The sequence below is a fragment of the Trematomus bernacchii genome, unplaced genomic scaffold (genome assembly GCF_902827165.1).
Source record: "Trematomus bernacchii unplaced genomic scaffold, fTreBer1.1, whole genome shotgun sequence".
Taxonomy (NCBI): Eukaryota; Metazoa; Chordata; class Actinopteri; order Perciformes; family Nototheniidae; genus Trematomus; species Trematomus bernacchii.
Genome location: NW_022987720.1, coordinates 8,237,742 through 8,257,918, shown reverse-complemented (window position 1 = coordinate 8,257,918; position 20,177 = coordinate 8,237,742). Strand labels below are relative to the sequence as shown.

The 20,177-nt window shown below is 38.5% G+C and overlaps 1 protein-coding gene across 1 annotated transcript; it reads left to right on the top strand.

Annotated features, from left to right (window-relative positions):
- The first annotated feature begins 1,267 nt into the window (after window positions 1-1,267).
- Window positions 1,268-11,619, top strand: arl6ip1 (ADP-ribosylation factor-like 6 interacting protein 1). The gene is made up of 6 exons (XM_034143484.1): window positions 1,268-1,416; window positions 2,473-2,606; window positions 3,163-3,282; window positions 5,105-5,222; window positions 5,671-5,755; window positions 10,640-11,619. The coding sequence occupies exons 1-6, from the start codon at window positions 1,381-1,383 to the stop codon at window positions 10,756-10,758; spliced, it is 612 nt and encodes a 203-aa protein (XP_033999375.1). The 5' UTR covers window positions 1,268-1,380; the 3' UTR covers window positions 10,759-11,619.
- The last annotated feature ends 8,558 nt before the right edge of the window (window positions 11,620-20,177 follow it).

Below are 20,177 nucleotides of genomic sequence, written 5' to 3'. Positions count from 1 at the left end.
TGTCCCTTTTTTAAAAACGTATATTTTCACAGTAACAATTTATATCTTTAACAGTAAAATAATTATTTAAAATTTGTTATGAAAGCATTTGCAAATAGACCAAATTGTTATTGCACTGAAAGGATACATGAATTGATGTTACATCATCAGCATACTGAAATAAAAATAAAATAATGCAATAAAGAGACTTATATAATGTTCAATATATATTGGAAATATAACCATTCTAATGTTGATACAATCGATAAGAGCATTTTAAAAGTAGATGAATAGGACATACATTAGAAAATAACAATTAGTTTGACTTTTTTTTTAAATCTTAAATCTCTTTCTCTTACACAAAATTAAAAAAGCAGCAGATTCTTAGACTAACTTCTGTTGAGGAATACATTTTTTCCCTGATAAAATCCTATTCACAATCATAATTGTATTGTATCCAATTATATATTTAAGAGAACATTTGATTTAAAAAAAGAATCATATTGAAAACACGATCATTTAAATTACACAGTAATGTATTTGCACTTAACAAAGTTGATAGATGATTAATCTTCCTGATAAATACGGGATTGTTTAATAAAATATACTTATTTTTTTTGTTCTTATCAAAAACATGTTCAAGCATTTGCAGCCAGTGTTTCTCAAGTTTCACCTTATGTTGATATAGACTGCCTCCCACTGGCAAAGGAGAGAACTGATTTCTTTCATGTTCAGGAATGTTCAATTTGAGATTGATGAAATAGTTTAGGGCGATTTATCAGTGAACCCGTTGAAAAAATTACTATTTTCACTTTTTATCTATGAAACATATCTAATGTATTCAGTATTAGTATTCATGTATAATCATTATATGATTGCTGGTTTGTAATGGGAGATACTTATAAACAGAATTATTTTTTTTTACATACAAGGTATTTGCTTGAACTTTGGTGTATTGGTGCAGTTTTGACAAGAAACATACAAATAGAATACAACACATAACAATACAATTATGTTATGCTATTTAATAATTCAAAAAATGCATATATGTGATAATGTAAGAATGTAAGACTAATGTATAATGTTGTATCATCATATGTGCACATATTGAATACAATTGGTTATAATAAGCCGTTAGATTTATTTTATGTGTGCAAATCATAGGTGCAAATACTTAAACCTGATTCAGACAACGAACACAAAACCTCATTTCCCAGAATGCCATTCGCTAATTTTGACGCAAAATGTGGACATAAATACATCCTGCCAGAACTCGACCGTTAGTGACGCCAAAGCAACTGAAGGAGGCGTGTGCTGCTGCTGCTCTGCGGGTCGTTTGCCTGTAAAAAATATTACCAAATTCACAATAGAATCTTAACAGACGGTGGTTAACAAGTAACGATGGCTGACGGTGACAACAAAAGCGCTAATATGCTAGTGAGTATGACGTATTTGTTTGTCTTTTAAAGGGTTTTGTCTGCTGAGGGTGTTTGTAACGTTAGCATTAAGCGCTAATCTTGTGGCGTCCATGCAGCCGAGGATGGCCCTTTTTTAAATGTGTTAATTATTTAGTCACTTACATTTTGTACTGTGTTTTTGCAATAACTGCCTGCTAGCAATTTAGTGGCATACCCCGTCCAACCATCCGTCAAAGTTCCTCCAGAAGGTGGCTGTGACGGTGACAGCAGCTAACGCCAGCTAGCTGGATAGCTAGCTAGTTAGCTAACCGTTAGCTAGTTCAGACCCATTTTCCCATTTGTAACCTTGTTACTGTTCGCTAACGGTTCTTTAGAGGCCTGAAATTGAGTTATGAGATTTACACTCGATTTAACTTGATGACATGTGTGGTTAGTTCTACAAATGTTCCCATTTTTTTTAATGATGTATATACTGCACAGTCATATCAATAGCAATACCGTTATCACTGCCTTTCTTATCACCAAAGGCACCCACACCCTCAACCTGGGACTATGATAAATGATTCTTTAAATTCTGAATACATATAGCCAACAAAGTAGTAGTACTGCATTGAATTGCACCGTACGCAACATTAGTAAGGTTATTACTGACATTTATATATCAAACTGTGATGTCATTAGTTATTTTATGGTTTATGTCTCTGTATGTTCTTTGTCATCTATCTTCTTGGGACCATGTTTGGAATATGTGTTTTTACCTTTACAGGTTATCATCTGGATTTGTGTTTCTCTACATGATGATCATAAATCAAATCAATCATCCATCTCATCATACATTCCCACATTTGTTAAGGGGCTTCAAAGTGAATGCACGTATCAAGTACCATTAGAGTGGCTGTTGCAGAGGAATCATTTTACATCCAGGCTTATGTTGCATAGCCTAGGAGAAACTGCTGCCCTTGACTTCTGCAGATATATACCTGTTTTCTCTGAAATCGTGCCATCTTGTTAACAAGTTTCAAGAAAATTCATAATGTGTTGGTTAATTTTCTAATGTATATCATGTTGTGTCCAGGCTCAGGAAACGGCCCAGCTGGAGGAGCAGCTGCAGGGCTGGGGCGAGGTTATCCTGGCTGGGGATCGTGTTGTGCGCTGGGAGAAACCGTGGTTCCCTGGAGCCCTGATGGGTGGCACCACCATGCTCTTCCTGTGAGTCCACTTCACTGTGTGCTGCTGTGTCAGTTACACACAGCTGGAAACATTGTTGGCATTGCATACATTTTCTCTCGCTCAGCAGGGAGATGTGTCTCTAAAAAGTACCTACCCTGACTGAGATGCTATGTTTTGTAATCTAATTCCGAGATGGACCAGTGTACTAAAACAAACTGGTTCAAAGACAGAAGAATAAAACGGCGTAGAATATAGATGTTTTTAATATAAAATCTTTTTTGTTAAATAAGCTTAATTTTATGTTTTGATTGTCAGAACAATTCTTGGGTAAATTGAAGATTACAGACTAGAAAACTAAACGACTGTTTTGTTAACACAATACATTATTTACAAATGCACACGCCCTCCTCAATCTCTAAATCAGTCAGCATCAATACAAAGCCTTTGCATTCAATTTTCAGATGTCTTTACCATTATAGCTTCAACATGCATGTGCAGGAATTCCTGTACAAACCTTAGGGGCCATAGTGATTCAAATAGAAGATGAGTTTGTTAAAAAAAAAAACTACAACGTACTGCTTTTGTCTTTCTTCAGGATGATTTACTACCTGGACCCATCAGTGCTGACTGGTCTCTCCTGTGCTGTCATGCTGCTCTGCCTAGCAGACTACCTGGTGCCCACCCTGGCACCCAGAGTCTTCGGCTCCAATAAGTGGTGAGGGCATGAGGATAAAATTGGCTCTACAATAGACCATAAAAGCATGTGATTTTCCTACTTGTAAATATACATTTTTCTTTGGCTTTCAGTCTCATTTTTCCCTTTGTTATGGATTTTGATGTCATTGTCCATTTTTGTGATTTGAAAGCAACTTAAGAACAGGCAGCTATTCTCTAAAATGATCTGCTTTAATAAATCTCAGGGACATAATGACCACTAAATTCTGCTTGAGTGAGAGGAAAATCTCTCTTCTTGCAATACCCGATATGAAAGTCTGAGTTGTCACTTAAACCTGTCCAAGCATTTGATGAAGCTTTGCCTTTACACAGTGCATACCAAACAGCCTCTTCATTCAGCTGTGCGTGTATTTGATGGTGAAAACCAAACACCCGGGTCAGGGTAGAGTGACAGCCTGCAGTTGGCACAATGTGTGTTGGACGACTGCACTCCACCAGACACCTCAATATATTACCCAGCACCATAAGGGCATGACCTGGACCCTTCTGCACTGCAGCACATTCCACAGGCTGAGGCAGCAGACATGTAGGGTCAGATAGAGTGTTTTAAAGATGCATGGTTAAGTGAAGAGTTTTGTGGTTGTTATACATGCTTCACTGCATGCATTCTGTAGTTTCTCAGTAGGATAAACCCAGCCTTTCATCTTGGTTTAGTTATGGAGGAAACTAACACAGGGGATGGGTTTCCAAACTCGTGCCTAGGTTTAAGAGGGAGCTGTGTTTTGTTAGATATAGTCCTATTGATCTGTATAGTCAAGATTCTTTAAAAAATGTGCTGTGTAGCTCAAGCTGCTGCTGAGCCTGCAGCATTGTCAACCAGATAGCGTGAGTGTCAGTTAAACGGGGCTACCAAAGTCTGATCACGGCCCCTGTTTGGCTCCCTAACAACAAGGACGGAAATAGGCGACGATGGCTAAGCAGAAAATGAAGGCCACTTTTGTCAACGGCCCCCCTCAAGACATGCCCTACTCTTACCCTTGTTTAATCCCTTAAGTCTGGCAACACTGTAACATACAGGCACAGGGTGTTTTCTGGCCCTGTATAGTGGCTCAATCTGATCTTTTAACTAATGAAATGGTCAAAAATTCCCAGTTTTTCACTTTGACCTTTTCAAAAGCCTATTTTATTTTGTTTACCAAAGTGACAGACCAAAAAAGGGTGAACAACCTAATTTAAAACCAGGATTTATTTAGTAATCATGAACATCAGCTCTGTTATCTCTATCAAAGAGCTTTTAACAAGTGAGGGAAGCTATTTCGATGTGACAAACCACACTGAACTTTTTCACTTCCTCTTGAGCACATGATCAGATGTTGTTGGTGAACATTTGTCTGATTTAAAACTGAACAAAAAAACTCCAGGAAGGCAAGAGCACAAATATATTACCTGGCCTCTCTTTTTTTCTCTAAAATGTACCAGATTTATTTTACTTTAAAATGTATCCTTCAAAACCTATGCTGTTTTTTGTTTTTTTCCCTTTAAAAAAAATAAAAAAAATAAAATATTGCAATTTGCAACCGATATTATCAGGAAAAGAAATAATGTAAAACCTTTTTTTTCTTTTTCAGTATTGTTCAGCCCTAATTGCTACATTAGCAGTAATGTAGCACAATATGGAAGCAGTTTATTTGAATTCCGAAGTCCAATTTAAAATTGTGAGGCTAAAATCAAGTAGTTGTGATGAATATGTATGATTTATTTTTATCAATATTGATAAAAATAATCGTGATTATAAACTTGGCCGTACTTGTGTAGCCCTTGTACACATTTAGTTTTGTTTTAAAACCCTTCCTTGTTCCCAGGACCACGGAGCAGCAGCAGCGTTTCCACGAAATCTGCGGTAACCTGGTGAAGACTCAGCACCGCACCGTGGGCTGGTGGAAGCGCCTGTGTGCCCTCAAGGAAGAAAAGCCCAAAATGGTAAATTGCAACGTATAAAAGTTAAAACCACACCATAAGGAAGAAGCCAGTCAAATACTTGCCGTTGCATACTGTACACTTCATCCTGATAGCTACTCTTAAGCCTTTCTTATGGGTTTGTCACAATGATAAGATTCCTCTGTGCTCCAGATAAAAATATCCTCTGCTGATTTGGCTTTGCTGCTCCACTTAGCAGGCCTCTAACTGGGTTACAGGCTATGATAATAACTGTTTCACAGCATAATTTAACACGGTCAGACACACTGTTCACATCACATTTTTTAATTCAAAGGCGGCTTTGTTTGTTCATAATAACACCCAATGTTCTGCTGATAAAAATGGTTATGTTGCAGTATCTCTGACAGATGATCCTCAATAACTGATGCTCTGTGTGCATACAGGAAGCAGTTTGTGTGTCCGAGTGTAATGTGACCTCTGCTCTCCACAGTACTTTGCCTCAGTGATCAGCAGTCTGCTGGCAGTGGCCTGGATCGGACAGCAGGTGCACAACCTGTTCCTCACCTACCTGATCGGTGAGTACATGCAGTATTTATCCTGCTTGAGCAACGTTTTTTTTAATCCTCCTGTGTTTGTCATATAATTTCCTGGATTATTATAAACCAGTTAAATGGAATGACGTTAAGATTTCTTCACAAAGAATATTTAAAAGCGGATTTATTAAGTCTTTGACATTTGAGCAGCTTGAGGTGTTCATGCAGTATAGTTTTCTTTGGGAATGGGGGTTATAATATTATAAAGTTATTTATATAGCACCTTTCACACAGTTTTCAAGTGCAGTTAAAAAAAAAAAAACACACGGAAATTGATTAAAAACCACTAACTACACGGAACAAATGTGGCTGCTGTGGTGCACCACAGATCACAAACGGGTAGTTATCGTTGACGTGTCTGTTCCCGTACTGTGACTGAATGCAGCATTACTGTAACGCCCTACCTGTCTTTCCACACAAACGCCTTGGGCAAAGTGACAGTTAGTGAATCAGCAGGTCTGCCAGCTGTTACATAAACTGAGACATGCCAAGAATTCATCTGTGGAGGAAGAAGTAATCAGATTACTTAAGTAGAAATACCATAGTCTTAAAATACAAAAGTATTGTCAGCAAAAGGTTTTTATATTTAAAAAAAAAAAAAAAATGAAAGTATTTGCATGCAAATGTGTCTTGTGTAGTGTCTTAAAATATTATACTTTTGTTTCCTTACTGATGAACCCATATAGTGTTGTTGTAGTTTGGTAATATGGAGCCTTTTTAGGTACTCATTGTTATACAACTGAATGATATCATAAAGAAAATATGTTTTTGTTATGTTAAAAGCAATTTAATGAAATGTAGTCAAACATGTAGAGAAGTAGCATCAACTATAATTACTCAAGTAAAGAACAACTACCTCAAAATTGTACTGAACTACAGTACGTGAGTAAACATACTGGGTTTCTTTCCTTCACTGCTAATGGGTAAACCAATGAAGTAGAAATGACTTCAGAGAGCACATGACTCTGAAACGACAAAGAATTCTTTATTTTAATCTCAGATGATCAGATCTCGAGGCTCACTTTCACAGGCTACTTTCATATTTCTAGGTCTTAATCGCACAATCTTTTCAAAACCTTCTGGAATCAAAAATCTTTTCTCTTCACCATCCATCCTGTAGTCAATGACTGCTCTGCTAAGTTGTTCCTCAGAGTGCCATTGAAATGTAAAAGAAACGTCCTTTTCATAAGTAATAATAGAGTAAAGTTAATGATGTGACATTTTATCGTTGCATAGCAGCAATGTTTTGAACATGAAGCGTTTCATGTGTTGAGTCGAAAACAAGAACTAATAAACATTCTTTTGACAGGAGCCATTTATGGTTCCAAAGATTCCTAGCAACATCTGCAGCTACTATTCAATTTTGAATTGAGCCGTCCCTTATAGATACTATCTCTTTACGTTGGTGAGCCAGATCATTTGGCTCGGCTCTCTTAAAGCGCCAGCTGTTTCGGCTCCCAAACGGCTCTTCATGTTACCACGTAGCCTCGGTTTCGCTGCTGCGAGGCTCCGGTGCGTGCTCCACTAGCACCCCCCCCGCTCATCACGTACAAATCGCGCACGTTCCGTGTTGTCCTGTGGCAGGCACCGCCGATGTCGGGGAAACGATCTTCAATACTCCGAAAAGAATCCCACCAGACTCCTTTGCCCCTCCAACAGAGAGGGATGTCCTTGTCCTTTTTCCATTTCGTCATTTGAAGCGATAAAAACTCTCGATCTTCTCTCGAATTATAATTTTTTTTAGACGCCCTCGGCTCAAGTTCAGGGCGTTCCGAGCTGAATAAGGGCGTCAAATGACGGCAAGACGCCCCCCTGGCAGAAACGCTGGTCTGAGGGCTTCTTAACATTTAACAAACTATGAATGTGTCATACCCACTTAACGGGAAGAAACTCAGCTAACTGACGATATGAACCATTTTTACCTCTAGTCTAACGCCGAGCCTCTGAATTAGCACTAAGCAAAAGAGTGCTAACGCACTTAGCACATAACTCACGGTAGAAATATTTGATACTTAATCGGATCTGCACAAACTAGATATCATATGAAAGCTGAGATTCCACAGATTCCAATGGTATAAGTATCATCACTGTGCGACCAAAACTCGCGGCAGCGAAAGCCAACAAAGCCAACACAACTTCACTTTACGGAGCCAAAACGGCAAATGCGTCTTACCTTTGCTGTTTTTTGATCAGAAGTTGTGTTCAATGGCATTAAAACGCATATAAACGCTGCTGAATGTCTCTGTGTCCCTTTTGAAATGATTACTGATAATCCATCATAACATTTATGTCAATAAGCCTAGTTTTCAGAGCGTAACATAGCTTTCGGTTTGGGCAAACTGCGTGCGCATCACTCTCACTCCTCAATGTTAATGTGTAGGTGGATTTAGGAACTTCCCCTCGATTCTATTGGCTCTAACGGTTCAAAAGAGGTGTCAATCACCCAAATCGACCAATGGGTTCCAGAGATATGGCAAATGACCCCAGAGGTGGGTTTTCTTTTTCTAAACCTCTCTAAAAAGGTCAAATTTCACTTGTTTTGCATCAATCTTGTTAAGGGTTCCCGCGGGGTCTTAAAAAGTCTTCAATTTGATAATCTGAATTAAGGCCTTAAAAAGGTCTTAAATATGACTAAAAAAAAGTAAGAAAGGTCTTAAATATGATTTAGAACTGTGTTTTGGGAGAAATGTCCAGGCTGCAAAGTAACCAGTACGGTAATAACCTTTCAGTTCCCCCCAACAATTTGTATTGAAATAAATCAACATGGAACCAGTAATCACTAACTTTGTTTCCCCCGGCCCCTTATCGGAGAACACCCAGCTAGTAACCTAGCAACCAAGCTTCAGCTAGCGGCAGTCAGAAACTCGTGTATCTTCGAATCTACTTGCAAATAAATATGGGGAAGTGTAAGTTCAACCGTATTTGGTTGGAAAACATCGAATTTAGTGCTTGGTTGAAACCAGTGGAGGGGAACGTGTTTGAAGCCCGCTGCACCTTTTGCAAAAGAAATTAGCTTTTGTTTTGCTAATGTAGCGTTAGCTAGTGCAGCAACTCCTGCAACAACACCGGGCGACGTCAACCCTTAAAGCGGAGGTGCTGTAGACGCTAAATACCGTAGTTAAACACCATCATACAACAGCAACGATGAAAGATTGTAGCCAAGGCAGCAGAGCTCTGAATATAGCTCTTGACACACACACACACACACACACACACACTAGGGCTGCTCGATTATGGCAAAAATCACGTTAGAAATCATTATTTCGGTCAATTGATATCACGATTATTAAATACGATTATTCATTGACTTTGAAAACATCCATTTATTGAACTTTAAAACATAATAATTTGAACAGTATCTTTTTAACTGTTGATTACCCTGAACGTATAATTCAACTGAAAAACCAATACAAAATAAATTAAATAAATAATATCAAAATAATAAATACCAATAAACAAGATCAACAAATATTTGAGCGCACTTCCACAAGCTACTAAACATATATAAATATGATAAATAAATTAGACTAAAATTAATTAGATCAAATATGTTGCAGTGCACTGTCACAACCTAGCAAAGCTAAATAATCGTTTTTTTCGATTATGTTGTTTTCGTAATTGTGGCAGGCCAAAATCGTAATTGCGATTAAAATACTATTAATTGCACAGCCCGCACACACAGACACACACACACACTTTTTGGCTAACACAGTTCTGTACTGTTATGCTGTTATGTTCAGTCATTGTTCTTATGTTGAACATGAATGAATTTACTTTAAGTAATTATGGGACGTATTTCTTCTTTCATAGCAATTTTCCTTCATACTTTCTTGCCGTGAAATAGGTCTTAAATTCTATTCAAAGTGGTCTTAAAAAGTCTTACATTTGAGTTGGCGAAACCTGCAGGAACCCTGTTGATACAGGTTACTTATTATATGTTATAGTTTGGATTCCTAAAGCTTTTAGTCTACTATCCCATCATTCAAGGGTGGTTTTCACTACAAGTCATGGTTTTTTTTGGACGGAAACTATTATTTACATTTTCTTTACTATTTTCAATCTGAATTTACTTTAAAAATAAAAACATCTATATTGATTCTGACTTGTCTACATCCAACTCACAGGTGTATCATTGCTTTGAGAAAAAAGATTATTAATTTACCCCTTTTTAGAAGTGAAGATATAGTCATTTGTTCTGGGAATGTCATTTTCGAGCCTGAAACCTGAAAAACAGGCTCGGGGCTTAATAGGTTAACAGTTTCAGGTCACGGAATTTTTTTTTTCCCAAGTCACATTTAAAAAGACTCCAACTTGCCCAAAGCTGTCCAAACTGGGATTTTAGTGTTAAAATTAGATTTTGGAATAAAGTATTTGGCATTTATTTCAAGTAAATTTTAAACCATTAATCTGACTATTTCAAAAGTACTTCGTAAATTCTCTATCGTAACAATCTTTAGTGTTTTTCAAATTTCTGTGAACAATGTGTTTTAAATAAAGATACTGTGACGTGTTGGAAAATATATCAGGCTATTGAATCTTTTCTGAAGCTTTTAATACGAACTCAATATTAGAGTTGTGAATATAGTTTCCACTATATATGATCTGTGTTATGCATTTTACTTTATAGTTTTATGTTTAAAAATGATTTGTCTTTTAGAACACTGTTGTTTTCTGGATTAATGCTGATGTAAAATATTTACATGTTGTTGACCATATATCTACTAATCCTAGCAATCCAATAAAACCTATTTAGTGTAATCCTGAGCACTCTGCTTTTTATTTCACGAGGTTGAACACATGATAAAAGGCTTAACTTGTGGCTTTTCTAAGCTGCTGACACACTCCATGTTGTTTGTTCTTCTGCAGTGAGCTTCCTGCTGCTGCTGCCCGGCATGAACCAGCACGGCGTCATCACCAAGTACGCGTCCATGGCCAAGAGGGAGATCAACAAACTGCTCAAACAGAAGGAGAAGAAGAACGAGTAGTCGAACGAGTAGACGGGGAGATGTGGATAGGAATGTCTGGAAGATGACACAAAATGGAATGGGGAAGGAAGTTGATTGAAGAAAGAGAGAGGATAGCAAAAAATGGCCCCGGCTTCCTCGGTCTGACACTTATTTTTTATTTTCACACATCGGATAAGTTTCATTTCTCGTACACCTTTTTTTGACTTTTTTTTTTTTTTTTTAAGTTATCTGCCATGCATGCAGCCACCACCACATGAAGGTATCTGTTGTCACACGTTCACACACAGCACTGAAATGCTCAACACACACAAGTACACACTCTTAGGTGACATGTGTTTCATTTTAAGATGTCAGTAATGCTTTTAAGCCATTCCTTCTACTTAGACAACGTGACTACTGAGCAGTTTTGTAGCATTACTGCATCATTTTTAACCCCCCATAGATTCCTCACAGTATATTTTTCTTTTTTTCTTATTCAGGACACTTTTTGTCACACAAGGACAGGTCATGTACATTTTACCTTTTTTTGTTTTTTTCTGCTTTTGTTATATTTAAAACTAATGCTGAAAACAGAACTGGATATAAAGCTGAGCTCTTCAGGAGTTTCTAGATAAAGCCTACTGCTGTACCGCTGCTAGCTGGGCCCTGTGGTCTATTAGCTCTTCTTTAAAAACCCCACAGTGTGTAACTCATGTGGGGGTCTCTGTGTAAATAGGCCTATCCCTTACTCTGTCCCTGTATGTCCTTTTCTTTGTTATTTATGTGTTCCTCTCTTCCCTCAATGTCATCCTTTGTGGTTTGATTACTGTCTCAACTCATTTCATTATTTGTCTTTATTGGACTTCTTTACAAAAATGAATAAAGTTTGATTTAAATTAATTTATAATGGCATTTTGTATTTATTTATATTCTTTTTTTAAAGTGTTCTAAAGGGGCCTGAGGTAGTTTAATTGAAAAATTATGTTGTGTTTATAGCTTATTTTCACCAATCCCACATGTTGGCAAGTGTGTGCAAATATTGGCGTGGTTGATAACTTTAGAACTGTAGAAAAGGGGACTGAAAAAAACGTAACTCGCAAATGTAGATTCAATATCTCTCTGTCAAAGGTCTTCTTGAACAAGCTGTAAATGTGAGAAACTATATCGTAATGCCTTTCTGTGCGACCTTTTCATTGTCTTTGCATGATTGTTAAGGATTGGGAAGAACAAAAGTAATGGAAAGTGTGAGGAGAGGCAATCTGGGTCGAAGATGAGGATCTGTGTAATTTTAGATTATATAATTGACGCAATGTCCCTATGACCACTGGCTGGGGAATTTTCACTATTTTAATGAGATTTTGAATGACAAAACGCACCAATTCAAGAGATGATACGTTGAAGTGGATAGTATCATAAGGTTACTTACTTTGGTTCTGGTCCCTAGTGATTCTTTTTTCTAACTCTTAAATATCTGATGTTAATTGCAGATGCATTCATATCATGTGTTTACTTTCAGGGCTGTTCCCTCAGCACAACATGCCAGAGTAATTATTTACTGTAATCTGCTGAAACACACCCCGTAGATGACATTATGAAGGGTATGCACTAAGTTGTATTGCAGAAGAGAAGGACTTTTACTTGTAAGCAGTTGTGGAGGCGCATTTACAATATTGATGTACTGTCACTAAGTACTTCAGTGTGAATTGTACTGCAAAAGGGTCTTTCAGTGAAGAAAGCTGCGATTCATATTTGTCATTATCGATGAATCCGTCTATAATTTTCTAGAGAATATGATATGAGCCACTTAAAGGTAGGGTAGGTAAGTTTGAGAAACCGGCTCGAGATCGCTAGAATTTGAAATTACACAACCGGAGAAAATCTGCCACTTCCTTATAGAGCCCCTCCAACACACGAAAGCGCACATGACCAATGAGGGCACGAGATAAGTTTGTGCACAGATGGAAGGCTGACAGGCAGGTCGGCCATCCAGTTATTTTAGCCGGGCCGGCTAAGATGATTGGTCGTACTTTTTACAGTATTACAGCTTCCACAGATGACGTTTTTTTATGGATTTTTTGTCAAAGCACTTAAGATATTCATTGCTATCTGGATGTTAAGAGCATTCCATGGAATATAACAAAAAGTGTATCTCGAGCCGGTTTCTCAAACTTACCTACCCCACCTTTAAACCTCAATTAAAATGTTCATAATAAGAGTCAAAGTGTCAGGATTATATATTTAACAATATTCATATATTTTGTTGTAAGTGTGTCAGTAGAGTCTGAGGGCAGTGCAGTCTGTCTCCCGGGGCCTCGCCACCCACAGTAGTTCATCTCTGCGCCTCCTGAAGGGCTCCCCTGGCCCTGCTGCCTCGGCTCACCTGCACACAGGTTCATACAACTTTATAGATATTCACGGAATCACAAACTTTAACTGGTTGATAATCGATTAATCATTCGAGGTAATTGTTCTTCTCTGTCTCATATCAGAGGGAATATCTCTGGGATTTTGGACTGACAAAACCAAACATTTAAAGCGATTAAAGGCTTCATTACATTATGTTATCTAAATGTGACATTTGAGAATCAATATAACTGTCAATGAATTACATTTGTAAGTGTGTTGTTTCTAAACATGCAACAAATACATTATGTTGTACATATTGTTAACAATTATTAATTTACTTATTAATTAGGGGAGGCGTGTGGCGCAGTGGGTAGTGCGCAGTGGATAGTGTGTTGGTGTTGGGATCAGGGGGGCACAGGTTCAAACCCCACTGCAGTCAGCATGTCGTTGTGTCCCTGGGCAAGACACTTCACCCCAAATTGCTCCTGTGGGGATTGCCCACAGTATTGAGTATGTAAGTCGCTTTGGATAAAAGCGTCTAACAAGTAACATGTAATGTAATGTAATTATAAATGAATAATAAGAGATTCGGAAAGTTTCAGAAAAAAGATTCTCTCTCATTTGGTCTGATCCGTTTATAGAAAAGTCGGAAAATGAGCGGATCAGATTTTGGCAACTTTGAGATTTCACAATGTTTTATATTGGGTTGTGCAATCATTAGCCAATAACCAACCAAGGTAACTCCCGCCCACCTTTTCAACTGCATCTCCTTCTAGAGCACCATTGTGTTTTTAACCAATCACTTCTCAGAGGGGAATGGCCAGCAGCAGCTCATTAGCATTTAAAACAAAATAGTTTTATGGGATGCTACAATGCATGATTCATTTGGTATTTCGAATCAAAAACTTCAGAGAAATGTTTTGTATATATCTGAGACAACCTATAAATTCAAATGAAGCGTTGCAGGTACTCCCTGTGACCACTGGAGAGCAGTGAATACCCAAACTGTTATCACACACTACTACTAGCAACACTTAAAATGTCATCACATCCAAAATAACTGCAATGCTTTAAATAGTCCACCATTGAAAAATGTATATAAAAGTGGAAAATATTTACAAAGTAATTATTTTGACGTTTTTTTTAATAGATGCTCTGGGGTCAAATTGTACATTTTGTCATATACTGTACAAAGAATAATTATGAGAATAATCAGAATTCATATCTGTCTTTCTCCACTGAGGGAGTTTGTATATCACTATTGAACTGACCATGATATTGGACATTTAAACATGACACAAAAATGATTTACTTGAAAATGAACTGTAATGTTATATTTGCACTGAAAATATATTTGCTGGTATTTCCATATAGATCTGGCTTTATAGTTGTTGGTGTGATAAAGACTTTACAATATTTTGTATGTCTTCTGATTGTTATGCGTGAACCTGCACAGGTACTGCAAATGGACATTGGCAAATACATGTAGAATCAATTATGGAATTAATATTTGTTATCCTGGTTTCATAAAGACCTATTGAAGTGAATCAGAAGCTCTACATTTTGAGATGAAAAACTAATATTCCTGTTATTACATTTCTTTCAAACCGGCTCTGTGAACGTGTATTTCCTGTATGAAGCTGCGCACAGCACCTGTCAGTAGGTTGTGTTGGTGCCACTGTGTTGCTCTGCCAGCCTGCAGACAGGGTTCCTCCGGTGCTGGGATTGTGTGTCCTGCTCTGTAGGAGGTCCAGGACTCAGTGGGTTGTGGGTTGGTGATCTCTCTGACGGCCTGGCCACTGCGGTACCGAGCCCAGTTCTCCTTCCTCTGGTCGGTCCTCTGCAGCAAGACAGAGACATGATTTGATTTATAATGGGAAACACTACAGGTGATATGGGTAATCAATTGTCATAATAGATAAAACGATGAAACTTCCCTTGTCGATTACACACATTTATACAATTCTATTTTGTATAACACTTTTTCTGAAATGATACGTTTAAATATTCAAATAGGGTATCATCTCATTAAATATCTGCTAATTTGCATGCATTTATGTCAATAGGATAAAGACAGGTTTAAAATTCTTGTTTCATTTTGTGGACATTTTATAGACATATTATATCATATCATATATCATATATCATATTAGAGGTTTTACTGAGTGGACTTTAGATATCTCATTACAATAAAGGGTTCATTTAGTTTCATTGTACAACATCAGTAAGTGAGTAAGTAAGTGTCCAGCAAATGTACAAAATGATGATACTTGGCATTATATATTGATTTATGATGTGTAATCATTAATGTTATGAAGCAATTATGAATATTTAGTGTTTTTTACTATAATAATTAAGTGCATTTAACAGATTATAATGCAATATAGACAACAGAAAGTGTGTTTGAAGTTTTACTTTCGCTGCAGTTACCGGAGTTATGTGTTTGGGCCCATGCACGTCTGCAGAGTGTGACTGCAGCGGCCCCTGCAGCGGCCCCTGCAGCGGCCCCTGTAGCGCTGTGCTGAGGTCCAGCCGGTTCCGGTGCTGGGAGGGGAAGCTGGGATCTCTCAGGTGGAAGATGAGAGGACGTCCACCAGCAGACTCTCCAGAATAACTCTGACCAACACAAAGACACAACATGATGAAGAGACTTCTGTAAAAGGTATGAATCTGTCAGGTATCATCAGGGTGCTGACCTGGCTGTGGGTGGTGGTGTAGCAGGGTGCTGTGTCACTCAGGTCCAAGGTGCTCTGATGCAGAGTCCTCAGTTTGCCGCTCTTTGACTTACTTTGACAGTGCTGACCATGGTGGGTCAACCTCTGGTCCCCGACCATCACACTGTTCATGACGACGTCTAAACCAAAGCTTATGAGGGTTTCAATGCCTGTCAAGGATACACTAAACAGAAAATATATGCACAGTTTCTGCTTAAATCTAAACCTAAATCTAATCTAAAATACCTTTATTCAAAATGGGTTAAAACACAAACACAAAAAAAGACCAGCTTCTAAGTATATAAAAGGCTTCACTAAAACAAAACATCTACTAATAGCATGATTATAAGACAATTTCTTTATAACAAAAACATATTCTGTTATTTCTGCTCTGACAGTATTTTAATGGATACAGCAACATACAAAAACAATCAAAAGAACATGTAAATCAGTTCAATAATCAAATATTCATAAGAAGAAATCATAGAAATCACAGAGATCAGTGAGACTTTCACCTAGTGCAACTTAGGCGAGTCAAAATCAAATGTATTAAATATGTAATAATAAAGAATAACAAGATTAAAGCCACTTAAGGACATTTGTTACCTAGCTGAGGCTCCTTCTGTGAAAATGTAGCTGTCATGGTAACCAGAAAACAAGAACACGGCAGTTTGAATTTACACCATTCAAACATAAACATGAGGTCAAGTTGTATAATAAGTTCACTTATCAAGTGTTTGTTAAAAGAGCCTGTTTGACCAACCTTCTTCTGCAACAACAATGAAAGCAACAACAACCAACATACAATGTATTTACGGCTTGGATTGTAAACACATGCAAAATTAAAGATACTGAATATATTTTTATATTTATTGGCCCGACTTTATCCATTGGCCCCACATGTCTGACCCAATCACAAGATGGTTAAAGTTGTATACTCTATTTTAAAGGTTATTTTCAATTACTGGTGTTTAAATGAAGAAAATGTACTTAAAAATAATGATCAGAGGCCTGTACTACGAAGCCGGATTTTCCTAACCTGGATATGTATGAGTTAGCCGGTTGGCCCAATCCAAAACATACGCGCTCTGGCTAAACTGTACTACGACGCTGGTTATCAAGTGGATCGCTCAAGCCAGCCGTGTCCTATCTAGTTAGGTGCGCGTTCACATGAAAGGGGTGGTATTTGGAGCATTCGACCAATCTCAAACATGGACAAGAGTACTGACAGCGCAGCGTCATACTTCCTGAATGAAAAGTGAACTTTAATATTAGTCAAATATGAAGAAGTTAAACTTTAAACATCCATGACTTAAACACTTTATCCAGGATAAAAGCCACATAGCTGCACCTGCAAGGTGAATACAGCTGGTAAAAGAAAAAGCGTTTGAATGCGTACATTAACAGGTTTATGATATCACTGCCCCGTCCAAGACACGAGTGGATCTGACTTTAATTACATTTGACTCGAGTGTTTCGTCAACTTAATGTGTTGCTTAAAATGATACTTCTGCATACAGTATGTGACACTGTGAGTGTTGCACGGCCAGATACGGCTCAAGAAGCTGACTCAGATAAGGAAATATATGATACATTATGATGTGATATGATATGAATGATAATGGGACACATCGCCGTCTGCACTCACAGTACCGCGGACTGTAGGCTACTTAATGTTACTCGGATCCGGTTACTTATGTCGTGGCAGATATTTAAGTAAGCTTTCTTAACGCTAATGTTATAATAGTCAGATTGCTCTGAAGATGGGAGGCGATATTCTATTAATTTTCACGTTCACACAGTCAGTTGATTTTTGCCGGCCGTCTTTCCTGCAACGGCAGTTTTTCTGTATTTCCTCTATCCTGTAATATGAATTGATCGCTTTAAACTCCGCACACGGAGCTCTGATTGGTCAGCAGGCGGTGCTTTCACTGAGTTGATCTCTTAGCCTGCAACCTAACCTCCTCCTGAGGAGGTTAGCCGCTCAGCATAAGTTACCATGGAGATCTAGCTCGCTAAAAAGAGAACCAGCGTCGTAGGACCGGAAAGCCCGAGTTTTCCCTGAAGTCAGCCGGCTAAGCGAAAATCCGGCTTCGTAGTACAGGCCTCTGGTATCATAATAATACAAAATAGCCTTTATTTGAACTTGTAATGTATATAATTGTAATAATAATAAAATAAAGATTTGTCTAGCACTTGTATAAGGTGGGAGCACAACATTCAAGCGCATTCATAGGAGGCATAAAATAAAATATATACATTCAAAAAGAAAACATCAAACACTGCAAAATACAAGCTGACAGTTAAAAGACAAACATAAAATAGTCTGTAAAATATGATTTAAATGCAGTGCCAGTGGCTTGAATACTAATTGTGAGACTTGAATAATTATTTATATTATATAAATAATCAAAGGTGGAAGAAGTACTCAGATTATTTACTTAATTAAAAGTAGCAATACTACAGTGTACAAATACTCAGTGTCACGGAGGTGATCTCTGGGCCCATAGATCTCGGCCTCCGTTACGGGTTGTATAGCTTAATTGTTGTTGATTGTGTTCACCTGAGGCCTGTACTACGAAGCTGGTTCAACCTAACCTGGATATGTATGAGTTAGCCGGTTGGCCCAATCCAAAACATACGCGCTCTCGCTAAACTGTACTAGCTGGTTATCAAGTGGATCGCTCAAGCCAGCCGTGTCCTATCTAGTTAGGTGCGCGTTCACATGAAAGGGGTGGTATTTGGAGCATTCGACCAATCACAAACATGGACAAGCGTACTGACAGCGCAGCGTCATACTTCCTGAATGAAAAGTGAACTTTAATATTAGCCAAATATGAAGAAGTTAAACTTTAAACATCCATGACTTAAACACTTTATCCAGGATAAAAGCCACATAGCTGCAGCTGCAAGGTGAATACAGCTGGTAAAAGAAAAAGCGTTTGAATGCGTACATTAACAGGTTTATGATATCACTGCCCCGTCCAAGACACGAGTGGATCTGACTTTAATTACATTTGACTCGAGTGTTTCGTCAACTTAATGTGTTGCTTAAAATGATACTTCTGCATACAGTATGTGACACTGTGAGTGTTGCACGGCCAGATACGGCTCAAGAAGCTGACTCAGATAAGGAAATATATGATACATTATGATGTGATATGATGTGATATGAATGATAATGGGACACATCGACGTCTGCACTCACAGTGCCGCGGACTGTAGGCTACGTAATGTTACTTTGATCCGGTTACTTATGTTGTGGCAGATATTTAATTAAGCTTTCTTAACATAATAGTATAATAATAGTATAATAGTTATAGGATAATAGTCAGATTGTTCAGAAGATGGGATGTGATATTCTATTCATTTTCACGTTCACACAGTCGGTGATTTTGGCCGGCCGTCTTTCCTGCAACGGCAGTTTAAACTGTATTTCCTCCGCACACTGAGCTCTGATTGGTCAGCAGGCGGTGCTTTCACTGAGTTGATCTCTTATCCTGGAACCTATCCTGCTTCGGAGCAGACTAGGTTCCAGGATAAGTTACCGTGGAGATCTAGTCCGCTAAAAAGTGAACCAGCTTCGTAGGACCGGAAACCCCTGAAGTTAGCTTGCTAAACGAAAATCTTGCTTCGTAGTATAGGCCCCAGGCCTCCGGTGCCCTGTGTTGTCTCCTCCCCCCTCACCTGTGTCTTGTTGGTTGATTAGTCTGTGGGTATTTAGGGTCTGTGTTTCCTGTTTGTGTGTGAGATCCTTGTTGCTGGTGACTGTGTTCACATGAGACAGTAAGATTGAGGCTGTGTCATGTACCACAAGGAGTAATAAATGCCCACACCGGGTTATATTTGAACTCTCTGGCCGTTTCTCAATCGCGAGGATATTGGCTTCCAAGCCAATATTTCAAGGATGCTACGTCATCGAGTGCCGCCGAAGGACTGTTCCAATCTCCAGCATACTTGGAATTCCACCGAGGCCGCGTCCTTGGTTTGGGGGAAATTTCGAGGCTGCACATGGGTAGACTTCGCGTCCTTAAAATCCCCACAATGCTTTGCGCATGGACCAATTTCCCCAAATCTGTGGCGGAAGATGTAAGGCGGAGCCTCTCATATGACGCACACCTGCACACTTGCTAGCCTGTTCCACTCTTTGTTTTCCGAATGCCAGGAAGTATTCTTGCCTTGCTTCTGAAGCAAGATGCTCGGCTCGGCTGTGCTACCAAGCCAGCATCCTCACGATTGAGAAACGGCCTCTGCCTCTGTCTCCTTGCTTGGTCGGGCCGCTCAACGGTCAGTCTCACAATTGGTGTCAGAAGTGGGATTTACCAAGTGAGGAGGTGAAAACGATGGAGGAACTGAGGGAGATGATGAGATCACTCATGCAGTCTCAGACAGCCAGAG

Bases quoted from the DNA above. Each gene is read 5' to 3' on its own strand.
- arl6ip1 (XM_034143484.1), top strand. From the start codon at position 1,381: ATGGCTGACGGTGACAACAAAAGCGCTAATATGCTA. The intron at 1,417-2,472 runs GTGAGTATGACG...TGTTGTGTCCAG, and splicing joins ACAAAAGCGCTAATATGCTA to GCTCAGGAAACGGCCCAGCT. The intron at 5,223-5,670 runs GTAAATTGCAAC...TGCTCTCCACAG, and splicing joins AGGAAGAAAAGCCCAAAATG to TACTTTGCCTCAGTGATCAG.